General features: G+C 45.0%; 1 protein-coding gene and 1 long non-coding RNA gene across 2 annotated transcripts in view; one reads left to right on the top strand and one right to left on the bottom strand.

Annotated features, from left to right (window-relative positions):
• Positions 1-19,630, top strand: part of AFAP1L1 (actin filament associated protein 1 like 1) — a 97,682-nt gene extending 78,052 nt beyond the window's left edge. The window contains exons 12-19 of the mRNA XM_084838672.1: positions 269-480; positions 1,919-2,064; positions 3,079-3,157; positions 3,434-3,545; positions 5,076-5,240; positions 6,923-7,101; positions 12,110-12,238; positions 16,085-19,630. Coding sequence (XP_084694798.1) covers positions 269-480; positions 1,919-2,064; positions 3,079-3,157; positions 3,434-3,545; positions 5,076-5,240; positions 6,923-7,101; positions 12,110-12,238; positions 16,085-16,108 — 1,046 coding nt within the window. The 3' untranslated portion in view covers positions 16,109-19,630. The remainder of the gene's footprint in view (positions 1-268; positions 481-1,918; positions 2,065-3,078; positions 3,158-3,433; positions 3,546-5,075; positions 5,241-6,922; positions 7,102-12,109; positions 12,239-16,084) is intronic.
• Positions 1-21,752, bottom strand: part of LOC146354346 (uncharacterized) — a 50,736-nt gene that overhangs the window by 21,437 nt on the left and 7,547 nt on the right. The window contains exon 3 of the long non-coding RNA XR_014788368.1: positions 20,985-21,088. This is a non-coding gene — a long non-coding RNA (uncharacterized LOC146354346). The remainder of the gene's footprint in view (positions 1-20,984; positions 21,089-21,752) is intronic.

The raw sequence follows: 21,752 nt of genomic DNA, 5'->3' as shown, positions 1-21,752 counted from the left end.
CAAAAGCAGGGGTAGGGAACCTGCACAAGTTAGCATGGCCAGTAGTCAGGGATGATGGGAGTTGTAAACCAAGAACATCTGGAAGGCCACAGGTTTCTCACCCCTGATCTAAAGTAAAGTACTGGCCTTCTGACTGTCATACATAAGCTCAGTGATTTCTGTTTACTAGGAAACAACTTTTAGGCTTTTGATTTATTCATTATTTTTTCTGATGTGTTTGTCATTGCATTGCTGCTCAAATGCTTTTTTTGTGTGTGGCTCTCAACAGGTTACTTGAATGTTCTGATTAACCAGTGCTGGAAGGAACGTTGGTGTCGTTTAAAAGGCAACATGCTTTATTTCCACAAGGACCGGACGGACTTAAGGACACATGTGAATGCCCTTGTCCTACGGGGTTGTGAGGTGGCACCAGGACTGGGCCCAAAGCACCCCTTCGCTTTCCGCATCCTTCGCAACGGGCAAGAAGTTTCAGCTTTGGAGGTAAGTGAGCTTTCGCTTTTTGATGGCTAATAAGAGTGCCTTTCAGTGCATGTCTGCTCAGAAGTAAGTCTCACTGAGTTCAATAGAGCTTACTCCTAAGCAAGCGTTCATAGGACTGTAGCCTTCGCTGCCTTGATTAGACAAGCTGTGTATAGCAGACAGGGCCAGACATCTGGGGACCTTGGAAAATGGAAAAGTTTAATAGCAGTTCCTTGGATCCAGGTAAAACTCAGAGTCCTCCCTGTGCTGTACTGAGGTGTGTAATCCAGTCACATGGAGTGATGTCTGTAACAAAGGCATTCATTAAAGCAAGATGAGTGATATAGCTAGAGACCATTGGATGAGCCTCAGGCATTTGTGTCTGAGCACCCAGGTGATCTCCTTAATGTTGGCATTCCCTCACTGGTAACAAGTAACATTTACTCATAGCAGCAGAAAATAATTTCTGCTTCATCCTTTGTGCAGAATCAACACACTTCACACTGCTTGTTTCATCAACCATGATGAAAACTTAGATGTGTCTTATGTCACACTTTGACTTACGCAACATAACTTCACTTGGGTCTTAATGTGATCTAAGCATATGCTCAGACATATGAAAACATACACAGAAAAACTGCAGGATCGGGTCAACCAGGTGACCAAGACATAACATGATATCCAAGCAGGCTAAACATCAAGAGTCAGAGCCTGATTTGGGGCAAATAGTAAAGCAGTTCTGTTCTTTGACTGCTTGCCCGTCTCGATTTTTATTCTGTTTTTCCTTTCAGTACAGGCTGATGTTTTGCCACACCATTGCAAAGGGATTCCACCTGCGATTATATAGTAAAACCTGTATTGGGAGGGAAAGTGGGAAGGTGTATGTGGTGAAGCGATAATGTGGCTACTTTACTATTTCATGCCCAAGCTCTGCCCCATGCAGCATCAGCCCAAAGGACAACCTGCTTTCAGGATCATTTGGAACAACCCTGAACAGTTTGCTGAGGGCCTGCTCTTGCCTTGAACTGGTGCGGGGTGGTTTAGTGCAGTATGGATAATACCAATCTATTCAGAATCTAAGTTGGGTATAGGCAACCTCCAAAAGTTCTGGACTACAGTTCCCATCATCCCTGACCATTGGCTATGCTGCTTGGGGCTGACGAGAGTTGTAGTCCAACACATCTGGAGGCCACCAGGTTGGAGAGGCCGATCTAAGCATCACCGGCTTCTTTATAGAAGCTCTACTTGCATGGCTGTGTGAATCTTGTACAGAGGATGCCTTGGAAGGTGAATAGATGACAGCTGTAAATTTGAAAAACAGGGAATTGGGGGTTAAGGGACAATGAGTGTTGTAAATACATGTCCTTGACCATGATTACTATGGGAAGAGGTGGGTCTTTACTGCTGCCCAAGGAACTGTGTGTTTCCTTTCACTTTTAACTATTGTCTGTCCCCTCAGGCGAGCAGCTATGAAGATCTGGGGCGCTGGCTTGGGCTGCTGCTGGTTGAAACTGGTTCCCAGACAGCCCCAGAGGCTTTGCATTATGACTATGTGGATGTGGAGAAAATAGCCAACATCATCAATGCTGTGCGACACTCCTACATGTAAGGGCTCTTTCCAGGAGTGTTTTGTGGCATAGCTGGATGGAGAAACAGCTATCTTCTGAGTAGACTTGCCCAGCTGAGCTTCTCCTTGTTCCTGATTGAGCCTCTGACCATTGAACTTTCCATTAGGACCATCTACACCTACAAGAAATGTGCCAAGACAGATTTTTCTGGCATATGTTTCCAAAATGCAATTGAATTAAACTGACAGCTTGCTAGATTCATACTTGAAAGGTGGAACAGAGTTGGCCATCCAGGCTACACATATGGTGAAACAGAGGTGTCAGGCTAAGAAATCCTGCCTGCACTCATGACATCTGATACGTATTATGGATGGAAATGCCATGTAGTGCTAGTCCAGCTTTCTATGAGAAATCTAGGATGCATAGTCTAGAAAATATCACACTCTGCACCTCTTTGCAGGTTTAACAACCCTTTTGTCTATCTAGCAAAGATAAGCATGTACCAAAACATCCTTTTAGTTGTGGAGAATTTTTAAAATCTAAGTTAGTGTGTTTAGAGAGTAAACATTCCTAATTATACAATACTGACTGTGTAGCCAAAGGATCATTTCACCCACTATGCAGAAGCAAACCCTGATTTGTCACAGAGACAGGCATCTCGGGCAATCCTGCTTCCTTGATAAGGGCACCCATAGTCATGCTCACAAGTATCCTTTTAGATGCACACTTTACATTTTTCAGGTGTTATGACTGAAGTGCTCCCAAGAGTCAGAGCAAAGGTAGCACTTCTGTGCCTTGATTCTCACCTCCTTAAGAACCATTTCCTCTCCTGCATTACCCAAAAAACTGAGCTAGATTGAAGATATGTATGACGATGGGAACAACTATCAACCAACAAAGCAGCGCTAGAGGAGAGTGTGTGTGTCTGTATTCATTTTGTTAGCACAGGGGGTGGAAAGAAGAGCCTGATTGTTCTTGCTTACAAAGATGTTAAGGCTGTCTTTGGCAAACAGAAATAAATGACGTTTTGTCTGCTTCTCTGCCTCTTCAGGTGGGCCAGCTCCTCGCTTGAGAACCAAACAGACTCTTCCCGCGTATTATATGATGAAGTCTCCTATGAGAAGGTGGAGGTATATATAATCCTTTTACAGCAGAAATACCATCATCCTGTTCTCTTCTACTTCTTTCCCTGACACCACCCTTCTCCTCAGTTGCATGTGTCCTTGCTCTGCTCCCAAATGCTTGGCAAGTTAGTTGGAAACCATTCCCAGGCAGAGGCACTTGGATTAGCTGCTTCCATTGCTCAGGAACTTGACTAGATTTCCTGCTCATGCCCAGCAGTGATGTCCTTCACGGTACCAACTGAAACATCAACTTCTTAATGTTTTTCTGTTTTCTGTGTGCAGGTGGAAAAGTCAGGGCGGCCATCGGGATCCCAGGTGAAGCGCCACGGCTCCTCTTGCAGTGAGAAATCACGGCGTGTGGACCCACAAGTTAAAGTCAAGCGCCATGCATCAAGTAGGTTTAGATATTGTCCAACCACTGGGTGCTTGGCAAGGCTCTCTTATCAACCAACTTGGGAGGGAAGGGGAGCAGGATAGACTCAGAGCTTCCATTCCAAACTGCTTAACGTGACACAGCCCTTGCTCAGCTTGATAGCTCTGCTTCTGCTCAATTTTGGCTTGTTCGTTATTTGTGTTCCACTTTTTAATAGATGATTGCTTAACCTGTGGTAGCACGGGCAGGGCTGACGGAAGGCATTTTGCTGCCTGAGGCGGAGGACAAGATGGCTCCCCCTTCCCAGTCCATGTGCAGAAGCCAGCTAGAACGACAGTTGAATCTTACTTCAACACTGGAAATGGGACAGTGCCCTCCGCTGTACCTCAAGGCAGCAGGCAAGCTCGGGAGCACAAGGCAGGCTGTTGGCACACACAGCTTTGTCCTCCAACACTTTGCCATTGCTCCCTGCCCACCCAGCATCTGCCACCTGCGGCAGCTGCTTCCCTCTGCCTCATGGCAGGGCCAGACCTGAGCACAGGAATCCTAATTTGCAGGCCAGGATCTGAAGGGGGTTAAGCACAATGCTACCTGTTCTTCTGTGCAGTTTCTCCTTCTTAGGTGGGATTCAGGCATGTCATGGGAGAGTATAACTGAGAGAGGAGGGGCTATAGCTCAGTGGTAGGGCACATGTCATGCATACAGAAGGCCATAGGCTCAATCCCCAGCAGCTCCAGGCAGGGCTGGGAAAGATTCCTGTCTGAAACCCTGGACAGCCACTGCCAATCAGTGTAAAGACAATGCTGGGCTAGATGGACCAATGGCTTGGGCTCAGTAAAAGGCAGCTTCCTGTGCCCTAAGTATCCTGGCTCCATTCTCCTACCCACCTTTTGTAGCAGAAAAGGGAAAAGCTCAACACAAAATAAGGTATATTGGCAGTCTGTCTCCCTTTTGAAGTTATTGCTTCTGCATAAACATGTTTAGGATTGCAGAGTAACAGTGCAATCCTGTGCATATTTACTCAGGAGGAAATCCTAATTTTTGTTTTAAAATTTTCCATGATGCTCCAGCAATGCTGGGCTGAATCCATCTTGGATTTTTGTGCTGGTTATAAACTCTCTCCAAAGTTTTATCTATAAGGGTTTTTTCACAGGCAGTTCTCTAGTAGCTATAAATCTTATCGTCTATATCAGTAGTTTAAATCAATTTTAGAAGAATGCCAAGTCTGTCAGCTCTATTTACTCAAAGTCTATCAGCTCCAGTTCATAACTGGATTTGCAGTTGTGCTCCCATAAACCACTTCTCCTATGCAAGCAATACCAACAATAAGCAATCTCTGGGCCAGCAATGCAAGGGCTGGTTTGGGAGTGCATGTACATGTTTTTGTTTAGTTTAATTTTAGTTTTCAGGCTGGTATTGTGCCTAATTGAGTTTCTCCGGCCTCGAGCCTGCATCTAAATGTCCCTGTTGCTAAGGCGGAATTAGACAAGCCTCTCACCTCAGCTGCCTAATGGAGAGGTTGTCCCGTTACCTCTTTTTTCATGTGTACAGATGCCAATAACTACAAGTATGGCAAGAACCGGGCTGAGGAAGACGCCAGGAGGTTCCTAACTGAGAAGGACAAACTGGAGAAGGAGAAGGCATCCATCCGGAATGAGCTTATGAGCCTGCGCAAGGAAAAGCGGGAGCTACGAGAGGCCATGAAGAGTAGCTCAGGTATGGTCCTGCTGCAGGGGCAGGGAGCCTTTTTCTTGCCGAGGTCTGCATTACTACAGTCTAAACCTGTCAGGGTCTACATTCCCACAGTGGTTGTTACCTGAAAGTAACAAAAAGTGGAGAGCCAAAAGTGGGTGGGACCACAGATGTGACTATTATCTTAGTTCAGTATGCAATGGGGGGTAAAGATATTTGCATCCAAGCATTCTCTTTCCCCAACTTGTGCAAGGTTCCCTCCATCAGCTTTGTAGCTGGAGGGCACAGCAGGATGGAGTAAATATCAATAACTCAGAGTTTGGCCTAGGGAGAGTCCAGATGTCCAGACTGAGAAGACTGGAGGTCTGCATTTGGCCCACGGACCAGAGGTTCCCCATGCCTGCCCTGATAGGAAGAGGAAATGATCCTTCTGCCATATCCATGGTTCCCGCTTTTCTCCCCCAGCTCTGGCCACTTTGTACAAGCACCTCCACTCTGAGCTGTATTCACCTGCAGCACATAGTCCAGTATAGTATTGAGCCTGCAACGGCCTCTGCTAAATCACCTGCCCTCTTCTAATACTCCTCACCAAGCGTAAGTGCTGATTATGAAGGCCAAGAGATGAGGCATTTGTTGCAAAATGTTTACCTCCACAGCAATGTCATATCTGCTGTTAGGCGTTGCATGTGACTCCTTAGCCTCAGCACTTAGTCTTTTGTGCTGGCTATGTACCTAATACCTGCTCAGCACGACCAACTCAGCAAAGCTTAAAGTTGGCCGTAGAAAACAGGTTGTGGGCTTTCCTTGCTATGCAATAGAGGAAAGCCCAAGAGCACCACCTATTGGAAGAAGAATTTATTCTATAACAATTGCACAGCTGATGGTCTGAAACCTGGTTGTAATCCGCCTGGAGAATGTTAAGTTATTGGGCTGATTAGCAATGTACTAAATAAATAAAATAAATAAAGCAAGCAAGAAAAATCCAGATTGTTTTCATTACATTGTGGATAATGTGCAGAACCTACATGAACCTTCTTGTTGTTTATGGATGATGTGGTGCTAGAAGGAGGCCTAAACTACCCAGAAAATTTGCCCAACTCCTTTTCATTGGCCGTATGCTGGTGGGCAAGATTCCTGTGGATTCCCCTTTGCTGTGGCAAACCCTCACCCTTCCTCTAAACTCCTACGCTTTTATTCTCCTTGTGCCTCTGCTCTAAATGTGGAGCCACGTGGTAGGCCCTGGCTGACTTAGAATCATAGAGTTGGAGAGAACAGTGTGGGCCGTCTAGGCCAACTTCCTGCTCCAGATCTAGTCCAGCCTCTGCTTGAAGACCTCCAATGGGAGAACCCACCTCTCCCAGGCAAGTGGTTCCATTGTCAAGCTGTTCTTACCATCAAGACGTTTCTCTTAATGTTTGACTGAAATCTGCCCTCAGATCTTAAGCCCATTAGATCTAGGTTCTGCCTTCTCGGGCAGCAGGGAACAACTCTTTGCCCTGTTCTAAGGAAAGAGCGCTTTCCTAGGGCTGCTTCGACGTACGATGATTTCTTACATAAGCAATGCTGGTACTTTGATGTGCTTGCTGGGCTCGGGGCAAGAACTTGGACAGCTGCCCTGGCTTTGGGCTCCTGTGCACCTGCAAGAATGTCAGGGACTGCTGAGGATTTGATTGAGCCTTTGCCCCATGTGCCTGTGCTGTCAACAGGGAAAGACCTGAAAGAGCTGGAGCATCGTGTTGCAGCCCTGGAGGAGCAGTGCAAGGCCAACGAGGCAAGGCGTGTGGACCTAGAGCTCAAGCTGACCGAGGTGAAAGACAGGCTGAAGCAGTCGTTGGCAGGGGGGCCAGCACTGGGGCTCACCGTCACCGCCAAAGCCGAGAACAAGGTGAGGAAAGAGAGACTTCCCCAGATTTGGGCCACTTCAACATACAATGGTTTCCTATTGGTAACCTCGCATTTAGATTACTGTAATGTGCTTCATGTGGGGCTCCCCTTGTGCCTGGTCCGGAAGCTGCAGCCAGGATGCTGAGTGGGGCACCTGGCCATGCACATACTACACCGGTGTTGAAGCAACTGCACTGGCTACCTATTAGCTACAGAGCGAGGTACAAGGTCTTGCTGTTGGCATATAAAGTCCTGAACAGCCTGGGACCAGGTTACCTGGCGGATCATCTTCCCCAGTACAGACCTGTGCAAGCATTAAGATAATTGGAGGTGGTCTTGCTGGTTGTAGCATGACCTGCAGACTGCCATCTCACAGCAACTAGAAAGAGGGCCTTTTCCATGGTGGCACCACCTTGTGGAATGACCTCCCCCCCTACTATCTGGGAGACACCGACTATAACATGTTTTAGCTTCCGGTTAAAGGCCCATTTCTTTACAAAGGCCTTCCCTGAGTGTGCTGCCCAGTTTATTTGTTCTATAATTACGGTACTGTATTGGTTTTAATGTTTATTAATGTTTTATATAAATGTTTTAGCACTACAGGCTTGCTCAGAAGACAGAGGATAAGCCAAGCCCCACCCTGAAAGTTGTAGTGGTGGTGATGGTGGTTGCATGCTTGAGATGAACCAAAATGGCCCTTCCCATTTTATTATCCTGTTCAAAGGGGGTGGGCATTTGAGGGGAGGCAAACTACCCCAAACCGGGGGGGGGGGGGATGCGCTTACCTTTTATTATCATCTTCTCTTTCTTTTCTTTTTTGTTTAAAAAGCACTCTCTCCACACAGCAGGAGAGAAGGAGAGAGAGCTTCCTCAGGGTAGCCAGCTGCCAAGTGCCATTATTCTCTACCCACAAGGCACTGGGATGGCACTATGTCTTCTGTCAAGATGTAGTGCCATGCCAGAGAGAGCAAGAGTGCTATTTAAACTTTAAGAGAAAGAAAGAAGATAGCAAAAGGTAAGTGTTCCCACAGCTTTTCGGGGTAGTTTGCCCCCTCCCTTGGAAAGCCTTCTGTTTTGGTATTGTGTTGTTGTTGTTCAGTCGTTCAGTCGTGTCCGACTCTTCGTGACCCCATGGACCATAGCACGCCAGGCCTTCCTGTCCTGCGCTCTCTCCCGGAGCGTGCTCAAGTTCATATTCATTGCATCCGTGATGCTATCTAGCCATCTCATCCTCTGCCGTCCCCTTCTCCTTTTGCCTTCAGTCTTTCCCAGCATCAGGGTCTTTTCCAGGGAGTTTTCTCTTCGCATTAGGTGGCCAAAATATTGGAGCTTCAGCTTCATTATCTGTCCTTCCAATGAGCACTCAGGGTTGATTTCCTTTAGGATGGACTGATTTGACCTCCTTGCAGTCCAGGGCACTCATAAGAGTCTTCTCCAGCACCACAGTTCGAAAGCATCAATTCTTCGGCGCTCAGCCTTCCTTATAGTCCAGCTCTCACAGCCATACATTACTACTGGGAAAACCATAGCTTTGATTAGACGGACCTTTGTCGGCAAGGTGATGTCTCTGCTTCTTACTATGCTGTCTAGGTTTGCCATAGCTTTCCTCCCAAGGAGCAAGCGTCTTTTAATTTCATGGCTACAGTCACCGTCTGCGGTGATCTTGGAGCCCAAGAAAGTAAAATCTGTCACTGCTTCCATTTCTTCCCCTTCTATATGCCAGGAAGTGATAGGGCCAGATGACATGATCTTCGTTTTTTTAATGTTGAGTTTCAAACCAGCTTTTGCACTCTCCTCTTTCACCCTCAACAAGAGGCTCTTGAGATCCTCTTCGCTTTCTGCCATTAGGGTGGTATCGTCTGCATATCGGAGGTTGTTGATAATTCTCCCGGCAATCTTAATTCCGACCACTAATTCATCCAACCCGGCATTTCTCATGATGTACTCTGCATATAAGTTAAATAAGCAGGGTGACAATATGCAGCCTTGTCGTACTCCTTTCCCAATTTTGAACCAATCGGTTGTTCCATCTCTGGTTCTGACTGTTGCTTCTTGACCCTCGTACAGGTTTCTCAGGAGACAGGTAAGGTGGTCTGGTACTCCCATCACTTTAAGAATTTGCCACAGTTTGTTGTGATCCACACAATCAAAGGCTTTAGCGTAGTCAATGAAGCAGAAATAGACGTTTTTCTGGAATTCTCTTGCTTTCTCCATGATGCAGCGAATGTTGGCGATTTGATCTCTAGTTCCTCTGCCTCTTCGAAACCCCGCTTGTACTTCCGGTAGTTCTCGGTTCGCATACTGCTGAAGCCTAGCTTGTAGGATTTTGAGCATCACCTTGCTGGCATGTGAAATGAGCGCAATTGTGCGGTAGTTTGAACACTCTTTGGCGTTGCCCTTCTTTGGAATTGGAATGTAAACTGACCTTTTCCAGTCTTGTGGCCACTGTTGAGTGTTCCAGATTTGTTGGCATATTGAATGCAGCACTTTAACAGCATCACCTTTTAGGATTTTAAATAGCTCGGCTGGAATACTGTAATCTCCGCTAGCTTTGTTGTTACTAATGCTTCCTAAGGCCCACTTGACTTCACTCTCTAGGATGTCCGGCTCAAGTTCAGTGACCGCACTATCATGGCTATCAGGGACATTCAGATCTTTCCTGTATAGTTCTTCTGTGTATTCTTGCCACCTCTTCTTAATCTCATCTGCTTCTGTTAGGTCCCTGCCTTCTTTGTCCTTTATCATGCCCGTCTTTGCACAAAACGTTCCCTTGAGATCTCCAATTTTCTTGAAGAGATCTCTAGTCTTTCCCATTCTGTTGTTTTCCTCGATTTCTTTGCATTGTTCATTTAAGAAGGCCTTCTTGTCTCTCCTTGCTATTCTCTGGAACTCTGCATTCAGTTGGGTATATCTTCCCCTTTCTCCTTTGCTTTTCGCTTCCCTTCTTTCGTGAGTTACTTGTAAAGCCTCATCAGACAGCCACTTGGCTTTCTTGCATTTCTTTTTCTTTGGGATGGATTTCATTGCTGCCTCCTGAACAATGTTACGGACCTCCGTCCATAGTTCCTCAGGCACTCTGTCTATCAGGTCTAATCCCTGAAATCTATTCCTCACCTCCACTGTATATTCATCAGGGATATGATTTAGGTCATACCTGAATGGTTTAGTGGTTTTCCCTACGTTCTTCAATTTAAGCCGAAATTTTGCAAGAAGCAGCTCATGATCTGAGCCACAGTCAGCTCCAGGTCTTGTTTTTACTGACTGTATGGAGCTTCTCCATCTTTGGCTGCAAAGGACATAATCAATCTGATTTCGATATTGACCATCTGGTGACGTCCATGTGTAGAGTCGCCTCTTGTGCTGTTGGAAAAGAGTGTTTGCTATGATCAGCATGTTCTCTTGGCAAAACTCTATTAGCTTTTGTCCTGCTTCATTTTGTACACCAAGGCCATGCCTGCCTGTTATCCCGGTGATTTCTTGACTTCCTACTTTAGCATTCCAATCCCCTATGATGAAGAGGACATCTTTTTTTGGTGTTAGTTCTAGAAGGTGTTGTAGGTCTTCATAGAACCGATCAACCTCAGCTTCTTCGGCCTCAGTGGTTGGGGCATAGACTTGAATTACTGTGATGTTGAATGGTTTGCCTTGGATTCGTACTGAGATCATTCTATCATTTTTAAGATTGTACCCCAGTACTGCTTTTCCCACCCTTTTGTTGACTATGAGTGCTACTCCATTTCTTCTAAGGGATTCTTGCCCACAATAGTAGATATGATGGTCACCTGAATTAAATTCGCCCATGCCTGTCCATTTTAGTTCGCTGATTCCCAAGATGTCGAAGTTCAATCTTGCCATCTCATGTTTGACCACCTCCAGCTTACCTTGATTCATTGATCTGACATTCCAGGTTCCTAAACAATATTGTTCTTTACAGCATCGGATTTTCTTTTCACCACCAGACACATCCACAGCTGAGTGTCCTTTCGGCTTTGGCCCAGCCGCTTCACTCTTTCTGGCGCTACTTGGAAATACCCTCTGCTCTTCCCCAGTAGCATATTGGACACCTTCCGACCTGAGGGGCTCATCTTCCGGCATCATATCTTTTAGCCTTGTGATACGTTCCATGGGGTTTTCTTGGCAAGAATACTGGAGTGGGTTGCCATTTCCTTCTCCAGTGGACCACATTTTGTCAGAACTCTCTGCCATGACCTGTCCGTCTTGGGTGGCCCTGCACGGCATAGCTTATGGCTTCACTGAGTTACGCAAGCCCCTTCGCCACAACAAGGCAAAAAGCCTTGAGCAGAGCCTGTTCAGCCCACCCAAATTGTATGCTGTGAGTACTGGATATGGTAGACCCATCCCAGTTTCTAAATCTGACTTGTTTTTTGTGTCCAGGGGGGCCTCAGCATTGCTCTTGGCCCAGGGAGAGAGGGAGTGTGATTCTTATTTATTGAAGTAATTTATATCCTGCCCTTCCTAGTATGATGACAATGATGACAATAATGACAATAATAATAATAATAATAATAATAATACAATTAAAACAATAAAACAAAAATAACAACTAAATTTAAATCCTGTTAAAAGAATAAAAAAATAATAAAAGCACAGGTGCAGAAGAAGATAAATTCCATTTAGTGAATACCTTCAAACGTCCTGGGAAAACGAAAAGATGGTACTGAAAAGACAATGACATAAGTATCAGTTGAGCTCCTTGAGGCGAGTATTCCCAAGGCAGGATGCTGCAATCAAAGAAGCCCTCTCCCTGCTTACCACCTTAGAAGACAGGGATAGCTTCAGAAGGGGCCTCCAAAGGTGGTCTTCATCTATAGGCAGTTTGGGCGGAAGAAAGCCATCCTTTTGACAAGGGTTTGCATTACTGTTTTCCCTCACACAGACAATTAACGACTGGCAAATAGCTTCTTGTGGTAGTAATTTGCAACCTAGTTTCTCTGGGTATCTCCCAAGTCTCCAAACACTTCCAATTTCCTTATTCTTCCTCCTTACAGGAGACTGTAACCCAGCCCAACGGAAATGCCCCAGACCACTTGGTTCCAGTTAATTGTGCAGCAGAAATGAGGAAGCGAAGCCCTTCCCTCCTCCCTGCCAACAAAGGGAATGTCCTGCAGAAGGCCAAGGTAAGAGCAGAACTTTCCTAGGCAGTGATGTAGTGGTGAATACTGGAATGCAGGCACTCATCATGACAGTCCCACGACCCCAAGGAGAGCCCAAAATGCGGGCAATTGTGTTGATCCATATCAGCCACTTCTAAGTTTTCATCTCCGCCAGGAGCAGATCTTTTGTCAAACTACTGGTTCTTAATTACCCATTCAAAACCAAGCCACCCCAAATACTTTACATTACAACAAGGGACAAGATCCATTTTCTCCCCAGCTATTGTGAGGATTGCAGCTAAGCTCAGAGGGAGCAGGAAAGTCTAAGGAGCCAGATGACATCATCATCCTGCTAATAAAAAAGTGCCAGCGCTGCGTCCCTGTGAGCCCTGGCGTCGCTACACCATTCTCCCTAGGTGAACAGCAGCAGTGCACTCCTTCCTTCTATCTTGCCTGCTACTAAAATCTTCAGGGCCTTTGTGTTACATAGTCTAGCAGAAGCTAAATGATTTTGCCAAGGTCTTGTGCACAGGATATGTGTGTTTGTGTGCACTACAGAGAATATTGTGTTGCAGAATTGGGTGTTCTAGGAATATATGTTTTCAGAAGCAAGCTCCTAGTTCACGTAACAAATAATAAATAGGGTGGCAAAGACTGCCAGAGCCTCAGAAACCAGAACCAATCTAAATAGGCCTTCCCTGCATTTCACTATAGATCCTAGTTCTTGCTCTATAGACAGTCCAGTTCCTCCTCCACCACCACCCCAGGCCTTTGCCTATTATTATTATTATTATTATTATTATTATTATTATTATATTTATATCCCGCCTTTTCCCCAATACTAGGACTCAAGGCGGCTTTACAACATTAAAACTTGTACAATTAAAACCTATAAACAGAAATAGAAATAAAGTGTACAAAAGTTAAAAATATAATTAAATCATCAATATTACAATTGTAAAAATATCAAAACATTAAAAGACAACAAGAAAAATAGTATCCATCCGTCGTAATTTCACAGGTCCAGACTAGTTACCTCAAAGGCCTTCTGGAACAAAAAAGTTGTTACATGCCTACGAAAGCATATCAAAGAGGGTGCCACTCTCGCCTCCCTGGGAAGGGAGTTCCAGAGCCTTGGGGCAGCCACTGAGAAGGCCCTCTCCCACGTTCCCACCAGGCGTGCCTGTGATGGTGGCGGGACGGCGAGAAGGGCTTCCCCTGAAGATCTCAAGGCACGAGTAGGCTCATAGGGGAGAATATGGTCTTTCAGATAACCTGGACCTGAGCCATATAGGGCTTTATAGGCCATGACCAGCGCTTTGAATTGTGCCTGGAAACAGACCGGGAGCCAGTGAAGCTGTTTTAACAGGGGAGTTGCATGCTCCCTGTAATCAGCCCCAGTCAGCAGTCTGGCCGCAGTTCTTTGAACCAGCTGAAGTTTCCGAACACTCTTCTGAGGCAGCCCCACGTAGAGCGCGTTACAGTAATCCAAATGGGATGTAACTAAGGCATGTGTCACCGTGGCCAGGTCAGACATCTCAAGGAACAGGTGCAGCTGGCGCACTAGCTTTAACTGTGCAAATGCCCTCCTGGCCACCACTGAAACCTGGGCATCCAGGCTCAGGGATGAATCCAGAAGTACACCCAAGCTGCGAACCTGTGTCTTCAGGGGGAGCGTAAGCACAAGCTGGATCCCTATTCCCTGATCTACCTTTCAACTGACCAGGAGCACCTCTGTCTTGTCTGGATTAAGGTTGAATTTGTTTGCCCTCATCCAGTCCATTACTGCCGCCAGACACCAGTTCAGCACCCCAACAGCTTCCTTGGAATTCGATGGAAAGGAAAAGTAGAGTTGGGTGTCATCAGCATACTGGTGACAGTGAACCCCAAAACTCCGGACAACTTCCCCCAGTGGTTTCATGTATATGTTAAATAGCATGGAGGACAAAACAGAACCACAGGCCAATGGCCAGGGAGTTGAATAGAAGTCCCCTAGCCCACCTTCTGGGTCCGCTTCTCCAAGAAGGAATGGAGCCACTGTAAAACAGTGCCTCCAAGTCCCATCCCAGCGAGGCGGCCCAGAAGGATAGCATGGCCAATGGTATCAAAAGCCGCTGAGAGGTCCAGCAGAACCAACTGGGACACACTCCCCCTGACTAGTTCTGTCTAGAAATATTTCCAAATTCTGTCAAATGCTAAACTCTGCAGGCAGAATAAACTATATCAAATGCAGACACATTTGTTTAATACACTTAGAATTTGGATTTCCTGGCACTGAATGTAGAACTTTACCTCACATAATCACTATTGTCTGCTAGGTGACATGGACAGTGAGGCCTTGGCAAGGCCAGTGAGGCCTTAGCCCAATATGGACAAAGGCAGGAGGGAACAATGCAAGAGCGGCAAAGAGTGCTGTGATTACCTCTGGAAACATCATTAACATCTAGTTTTAATTGAAACAGATATATTAGAAACATAGACTAAAAATTATTATCCAGCTTTCTGAGAAAATGTCAATGCCACTACTGTGATAAGTCAATTTGATTAAAAGATATAAATAAAGTGCATATTCAGGATCAAATTTCTGAGAAAAAAAAGTCTCACAGTATCTCTGTTGAGAGACTTATAATATGCAATGAATGGGAGTCAGTGAAGTTGAAATAAGTTTTCTTAATTTCAGATAATGCCTTCATTTGTTAATCCATTTGTTAATTATATGTACGACCACTTCTGTAGAGATAGAGGTCTAGACCTCTGGCAATGGTGGACAATAACCAGTTATTTACACAATGAGCAAATTACGTTATCTGCAAAACTATAATCCAAATAACCCCAAAGGATAACTAATGGATCATAAGGGCAGAGGCCATCTTACACTTTCGAGAAGCACTGAGGAGACTGGAGAGCAACATGGAAGTAGCAGTGTTGCAGAAGTGTTTCTAGTGTTGCAGAAGTAATTCTGTTGCTAAATATAGAGCTTAGGCCACTTTCACAAGTACCAGGACAGGGGAATCAAAAGAGGGGAGGGGGCTGCTTTGTGTGAGGTAGAAATGCCTTTCCACTTGCACAAGCTACCTTTTGGATCTAAACCAATGCTTTTTGTTGTTGTTATCCTTAATAGGTTTTTGATTTTGAGTTTTATAAATGCAGTGGGTGCAGAACATAATGCAGAAATGTTTAAAATTCAAATGAAAAGGCCCATAAAGTAACTGCTTAATTGGCTTGATCTGGGTGGGCACCCATGTTCCTGTGATGAACCCACAGCTTTATAAAGATGTGTACTGCCCATGACTTGCTGCCATTGTTGATGCAATGAAACATGATATCATATTAATCTCTTCCCAGAGGTGGTACCATCTCATATACTAGAAAATGGCAGAGTGGTGTTTCTTAAAGTGTGTCAGATGTATGGTAAGCATTTGAACATGAACAATGCCAAGTGTGATGTCCTTGAGACCAAGGGAAATATGAAAAAGCAACATGAGCAAGGGAGCACACCAAGACATCCCTAAACAGCATCCAAAGGAAATTTAGAGAATGAAATTTACCCAGCCCATATAAGAGTGGTCCTTTCTTAGTGCCTCACCAGACTTTCACCCAAGCTTCATCTAGTCTAGGGTTGGGCAACTTGTGGCCCTCCACTTGTTTTGGCCTACAACCACCATCATCCCTCACCATTGCTATGCAGGCTAGGGATTATGGAAGTTTAGAGCAAAACATCTAGAGGGCCACACATTTTCATCTTCTGATCTAGTCCAAAGAAACCTACTTTGGATTCGGGATTCCATTGCCTCTTACCACTCAAACACTTCTTTGAGTCCCTTCTGCAACCAAGCAGTCCTCAGCACTGTTGTCTTTCCTTCCTCCTAGGAATGGGAAATGAAGAAAACATAAAGGGCCACTGGGTCCCCATCCCTGAGGAGAACTCCTCACAAGCATTGGGACACACTTGGGAAAGGCTAAAGCAGTGCAAGAGCCTTTCCTCTCTCAAGGGAACTGCAGAAGGATGCGGACGAACTTGGTTCTTCAGCAGGGAAAGCACCCACCCTCCAGCAAATGAAGGATTAACAAGCAGATGAGCTTTTGAGAACTGGTGTGGGAAATGGGGAGGGAGGGAGTTGGGGAAGCAGGGTGGGGAAGGGAAATCCTTTCAAGGGTTTTTTTTTTAAGTGTGTTCTCAGAATACTCTTATTTGAGTGGCCTACAAGGAGCACCTCAAATAGGTCTGGCCTGCCAGCTATCTGGACGGATCTGTTTTGCTCTTAGTAATGAAGCAACAGCAACGTGGATATTTTGGTTTGGTGGGGGGAGATGATGACAATGATGAGGAGAAGGTTCGGAGATCCTCATTCAGTCAAGTCTGCCAAAGACCTTGGGCAAGTCACCTTTTTAACTTTCTTGCTGCAGCTCCTCTCTCACTGGAAGCTGGATGAGCATTCCTCACCTTTAGGAAATGAGGCATGACACAGAAGTGCCTTGCAGTCAATCCTCTCAAAGGATGCTATTTACAGCCCATGATACTGTCAGCCTGTTTCTCTGTCCTGCTTTCTGCCAAGCCAGATCTGGGCAGCTACTGTTGGCCACAGTAGGCCACTTAGGCCACAGACAAAGGGCCCAACAGGGAAAAAACATTGTCAACGTGGTGTGTTTTTTTAAAACTCTCAGGGCCTGTACTAGGAGTACTCTGTCAACTCTCATAGTCTCTCTCAGGCTGCTTTCTAAGGTTTTTAATGTCTCAGTTAAGATCAGTAGCTACAGACAGACATGGAGTATTGTTTTTTACAGCCTAGGAAGTTCTGCCCAACTGTTGTTGCAGTCCATTTGTCCCATTCCACTATTTGCTGCATAGCAGAGCTGGACTCACATTCAATGTCAGGTGAGAAAGGAGAGTGAACAAATGGACTGACACAGTAAGAGAAACAGCTTCTGCAAAGTGCTCCAGAACATTTTGTTTGTTTTTTTAAAGGGCACCACTTCTGGTCAAAGGACTGCTGCTGAAGGCTTTTTCCCCTCAGTAAATCAGTCACTGGATGACACTATGTGCATTCACTAAATAATAAAGACATTTTGCTGCCATTTTAAAACATTTCTTTCTCTCTGATACAGGGGAGTGGGGGGCAGGGTGGGGGGACCAATTTTGTTTTTTTGCAGTGTATGGAGTCTAGCTGCCTTCATGTGCACAAGGTCTCCAGTCAGTTACAGGCCTGCTTCATTCCTGGAATGGAAAGAGAATTAAAACCTGAGAAGAGGTCTGAAGAAGAGAAGAGCATCAAAGGTGAACCCCACAGTAAATGCCTGCAATTATCCTCCTGCTGTGCCATTCCAACAGACCAGAAGCTGTAGCGACCTACTTTTCTTGTACAGGGGGAGGTGGGTGGGGTGCTTGTCTCTTTCTGGGCATATTGTGGCATACCTTTTATTTAAGAATTGTCTGCACTTTAAGATCTGGATCCTCCCCTTTCTGGCCCCCCAATAAAAGATGATCTTTGTATAGAGCTGTACGTGTTCTGTTGTTTTTTGCTTCTGACTTTTAAGTCACTTCTTTATTGCAAATACATGCTCTGGACTCTCCACCTGGCACCCTCCAAATGTTTTGGACTACAACTCCCATCAACTCCACCCAACATGCCAGTGATGGGGATTATGGGAGTTGGAATATACTAACATCTGGATGGCATTGGGTTGCCTAGCCCCACATGTATATATGTTCATGCATATACACATGCTATCTCCTTTTAGAGCTTTTCTACACAAGGCATTTATTGTATGTTTGTCATTCCTTACTGATGGTTTTTTATGGGTTCTTTAGACAATACTGTGACCCTCCAGTTTTGCTGTTTCCTAAGAGCACTTTCCTGAGGGTTTTTTAGAGTGGGGAAAATAAGTGTTATTTCTTCTTTTCCTACCTTTTTGTCATTCCACTATAACACAGCACCACCTAGAGGTTATATAGCAAAAAAGCAGGAAAGGAAAAGCTCTTTGTGTAGAACTCGTATCTCAGTTCTGTGATGAAATCGGAAGTAGATACAGCAGCTTAACAGCCTTGTAGTATTCTTGCATGGGTCCCTTGTGCAAGTACTCATGTGACTGCACACCTTTCTCTTGACCATCCACCACAGCAGACTCTTGGAGAACAGTTTTGTTAAACAGGTAACAAATACAGCTGGCACTGAGGCTCACAAACACAGGACTGACTGAGAGAAGGAGAAGAACAGGGAATATAAGTCCCCCCCACTGAGTTATGGGAGGAGGAGCAGCTACAGCCAACCTCCTTTTAACTCTTCACAGGCTATATACCATAAGCTTGGATGGAAGAGTGGCTGCAATATTTACACAACTACATTGGCTCATGCATGGTGCTTGTTTTTGGAACCTGCAGTTATACAGAAGAGCTCTTCAGCCTCTGAAATCAAGGTAAAAAGAGCAACATGATTATTCTCAAAATGGCCCAAGCTTAAGACAGAATTATGCCCCTTTCTGGCTTCCTGGGTAAGGGTATTATTTGTAGCTGGGGTAGCTGTCATAAGCTTCGCCATCTGTAAGGAAGCCAGCCTCTTAATCATGGGTTGAATCCAGATTTAAGCTGGATCAACTCTGCTGGTAGAAGAGTTCCCTGGCCCCTCCTTCCCACAGCAGCCACTCCAGCTATGCAGACAGTTGGGAGACCCTGCTGAAAGGGGTGAGCTGTGGCAGGAGAAGGGGGATCATCAAAAATCAGGCAGAGGGACCTTCTGCAAGAGGTGCCCTTCCTTTTGCAGAAGGCAGATCCTGGATCCAGCCTCCTTATATTTACTTAGGCATAACTTCCATTGATTTCAATAGAAAGTAAATGTGCTCCTCAGTGGTGTAATGTGGCAGCTGCTGTGCTGGCAAATAAGTGTAGCATTAGGGGAAGGGACTGTTGTGCTGTCACACTGCGATGATTTGTAGCATGGGATCCCCACCCAGGTCTTTGTACTAGCAATCAGTAGAGGTTGATGCTACTATGCCAGCAACAGCTCTCAGTGCCACAGAGCAGCAGCATACAAAGCTGTTTATATATCACAGAAATGGGAAGGGAGGGAATAAGTTGCCAGTTGCTTCAGTTAATACATAGTGGCTCTCTGCATAGGAGTCAGGGCAGAGCCTGCTGGGACCAGGAGTGGGGTCAAATGCAAACAAATCTTTCAAACCAGCATTATCATTTTACTGGCTTTTCAGGCAACGCCACTCATTACCTGGAACATGGTTTTCCTGGTTGTGCCAAGAAAATAAGAGATTGTTGGCAACCCTACAGATATTGGAGCTGGGTGGGAGGCCACTCATGCCATCCTTGATATATATTTTGCCCTATTGAGGGCTCCTGATAACTCCTTAACAACCACCAACCTTGCCTTGTTTATGATGCTACTCTAGCTACATCAGCACAAGCCACTGTCCCCCAGCTTACCCATGGATCTGGGAGGCAGAATTTGGGATGTGTACTTTCATAATAGTGGAACTTGCTGAAACCAGATAGTGGATCAAGTTCTGTGAGTCACTTATGACCAAGAATAGCTAGCCACTTCCTCCAAAAATGATGACACTCCCTCTATCTGCCCCCATTTCCTTTGCCCTAAAAAGGTAATTTGTTTTACAGCACCTTTTAATAAGACGTGTGAGAATTAAAATCCCTATAATTCTTACCACAAAAGAGAATTGTTTGAACAAAGACCCTGAGAGCTTTGAAAAACAATGGAAGCTATGTTGGTCCAGAAGAACAATTCCAAAATCAAGACCCAGGCAATACCTTTTATTAGGACCAACCAAAATGCCACAAAACAGTGAGCAAACGTTTGAGTTCTCCAGAACTCCTCATCAGGGGCTGGATGTTAAGCAAAGAGGGTAGCAGGAGCAGCAAAAAGCTGGTTTGATGCTGTAACCACAAAATCTGTGTTTGGTCATAGTCTTAAGATGGAGTGTAGGAGAAGAGAGCAGACTAAACTGCAGTAGGCTTAACTATGTCCTGTGCAAGATTCAGGTTGCAGCTTCAACTGATGAGACAAATAAACACACAATGGATGATCCCCTATTTTTTGAAAATATAAAATCCAGCAGTTACATATACCTGTCTCCAGCCTTAAGTGAAACGCGGGTTCCTTGCTAGATAGAGAAGAAAAGTAAAGAGAATCATTGCAGTTCTTATATTAGCAAATCTGGAGATTAAATTTGGGAAGCTCAAGGTGTGGGGTTGTGCTACCTACTAGAAGGGGGTGCATACTTGCACTGTTTTCACTATATGTAGCTTTATTAGATACCTTTCAATTCTATATGATTAAAATAACCTACAAACTAAAAAAACAGCCCCTCTTACAGTGCTTCCAGACAGAGGGCTCCTAGCACTAAAAATCAAGAAGGCGCTGTGAAGCAAATCCATTTTTTTCTTTAACAGATTTTCCGCAGTAAGGAAGAGATAGCAGACGTGGTGGAAAAACATAGGAGGGCTATGAATGGCAGACAAAAACATCTGGATCTGCCATAAAATTCCAAGAATGGGGCAGGGTGATGGTGCCATAAAAGCTTCTTCCAAAACATGCATAGGATTGTGCCTTGAAAAAGATATCCTCCCCCAAGAAGGGGGGGGTCTTAAGATTTACCACAAATAACTGTACTGAAAACAGACTTACAAATGGTCAGACATTAAGCACAATTGATATTTGTAGACTCAGATTTCATGATATGAAAAACTGCATTAACTCTTGATAAAAAACTGCATTCATAGCAAATATGCTTAGAGAAGAGTTCTTGGTACCTGCTTCTGGCTTTGGAAGTCCCTTTACCCAGAGGTCTGCCAAAGCTGGATACTGCTGGGTATCTTCTAGAATCTATGTAAAACTTGTTCATCTAGGCCAGCATCTGTAGAGAGGACAACAATCACACAGGTAAGAATATAAGAAAAGCCCAGTTGGATCAGCCAAAGGCACATCTATTCCAGCATCCTGTTTCCCACAGTAGCCATCCAGTGAATATTTCAGAGTGGACTTGCTATCACTGCCCAAGTGCCTGGGGTTTGCCTACTTGACTCTCAAATGAGACAAAACCCCTATACGGTTTTTAATCATGCTATTTTGGTCACATGTATACAATCACAAGTTCCCTCCTGCTGGATCACACCAAAGGTCTATGTAGTCCACCACCCTGTTTTCCACTGTGGCCAACAAGATGCTTCTGGGAAGCCCACAAGCAGGACATGAGCACAATAGCACCCTCCCATTTGTGTTTTTCAGCGACTGGCAATATAAAGGTATACTGTCTCTGAGCCTTGAGGTAGCATATCACCATCAGGACTAGTGGCCATTGATAGCCTTATCCATCTTGAATTTTCTAATCCTTTTCTAAAGCCATCTAAATGGGTGGCCATCATCACATCTTTTGGTAGCAAATGCCATAGTTTAATTATGTACTGTGTGAAGAAGTATTTTTAGTGGTGGTGTTGTGTGTGTGTGTGTGTAATTTGCAAATATTATTGATTTTCAAGATAGCAGTACATTAAATTTTAATGATTAAAACAACCATTATC

The sequence above is a fragment of the Heloderma suspectum genome, chromosome 2 (genome assembly GCF_057233095.1).
Source record: "Heloderma suspectum isolate Gila_16-S chromosome 2, 16-S_ref, whole genome shotgun sequence".
Lineage (NCBI taxonomy): Eukaryota > Metazoa > Chordata > Lepidosauria > Squamata > Helodermatidae > Heloderma > Heloderma suspectum.
The sequence above is the reverse complement of the archived record's forward strand: the minus strand, read 5'-3'. Positions and strand labels throughout refer to the sequence as shown.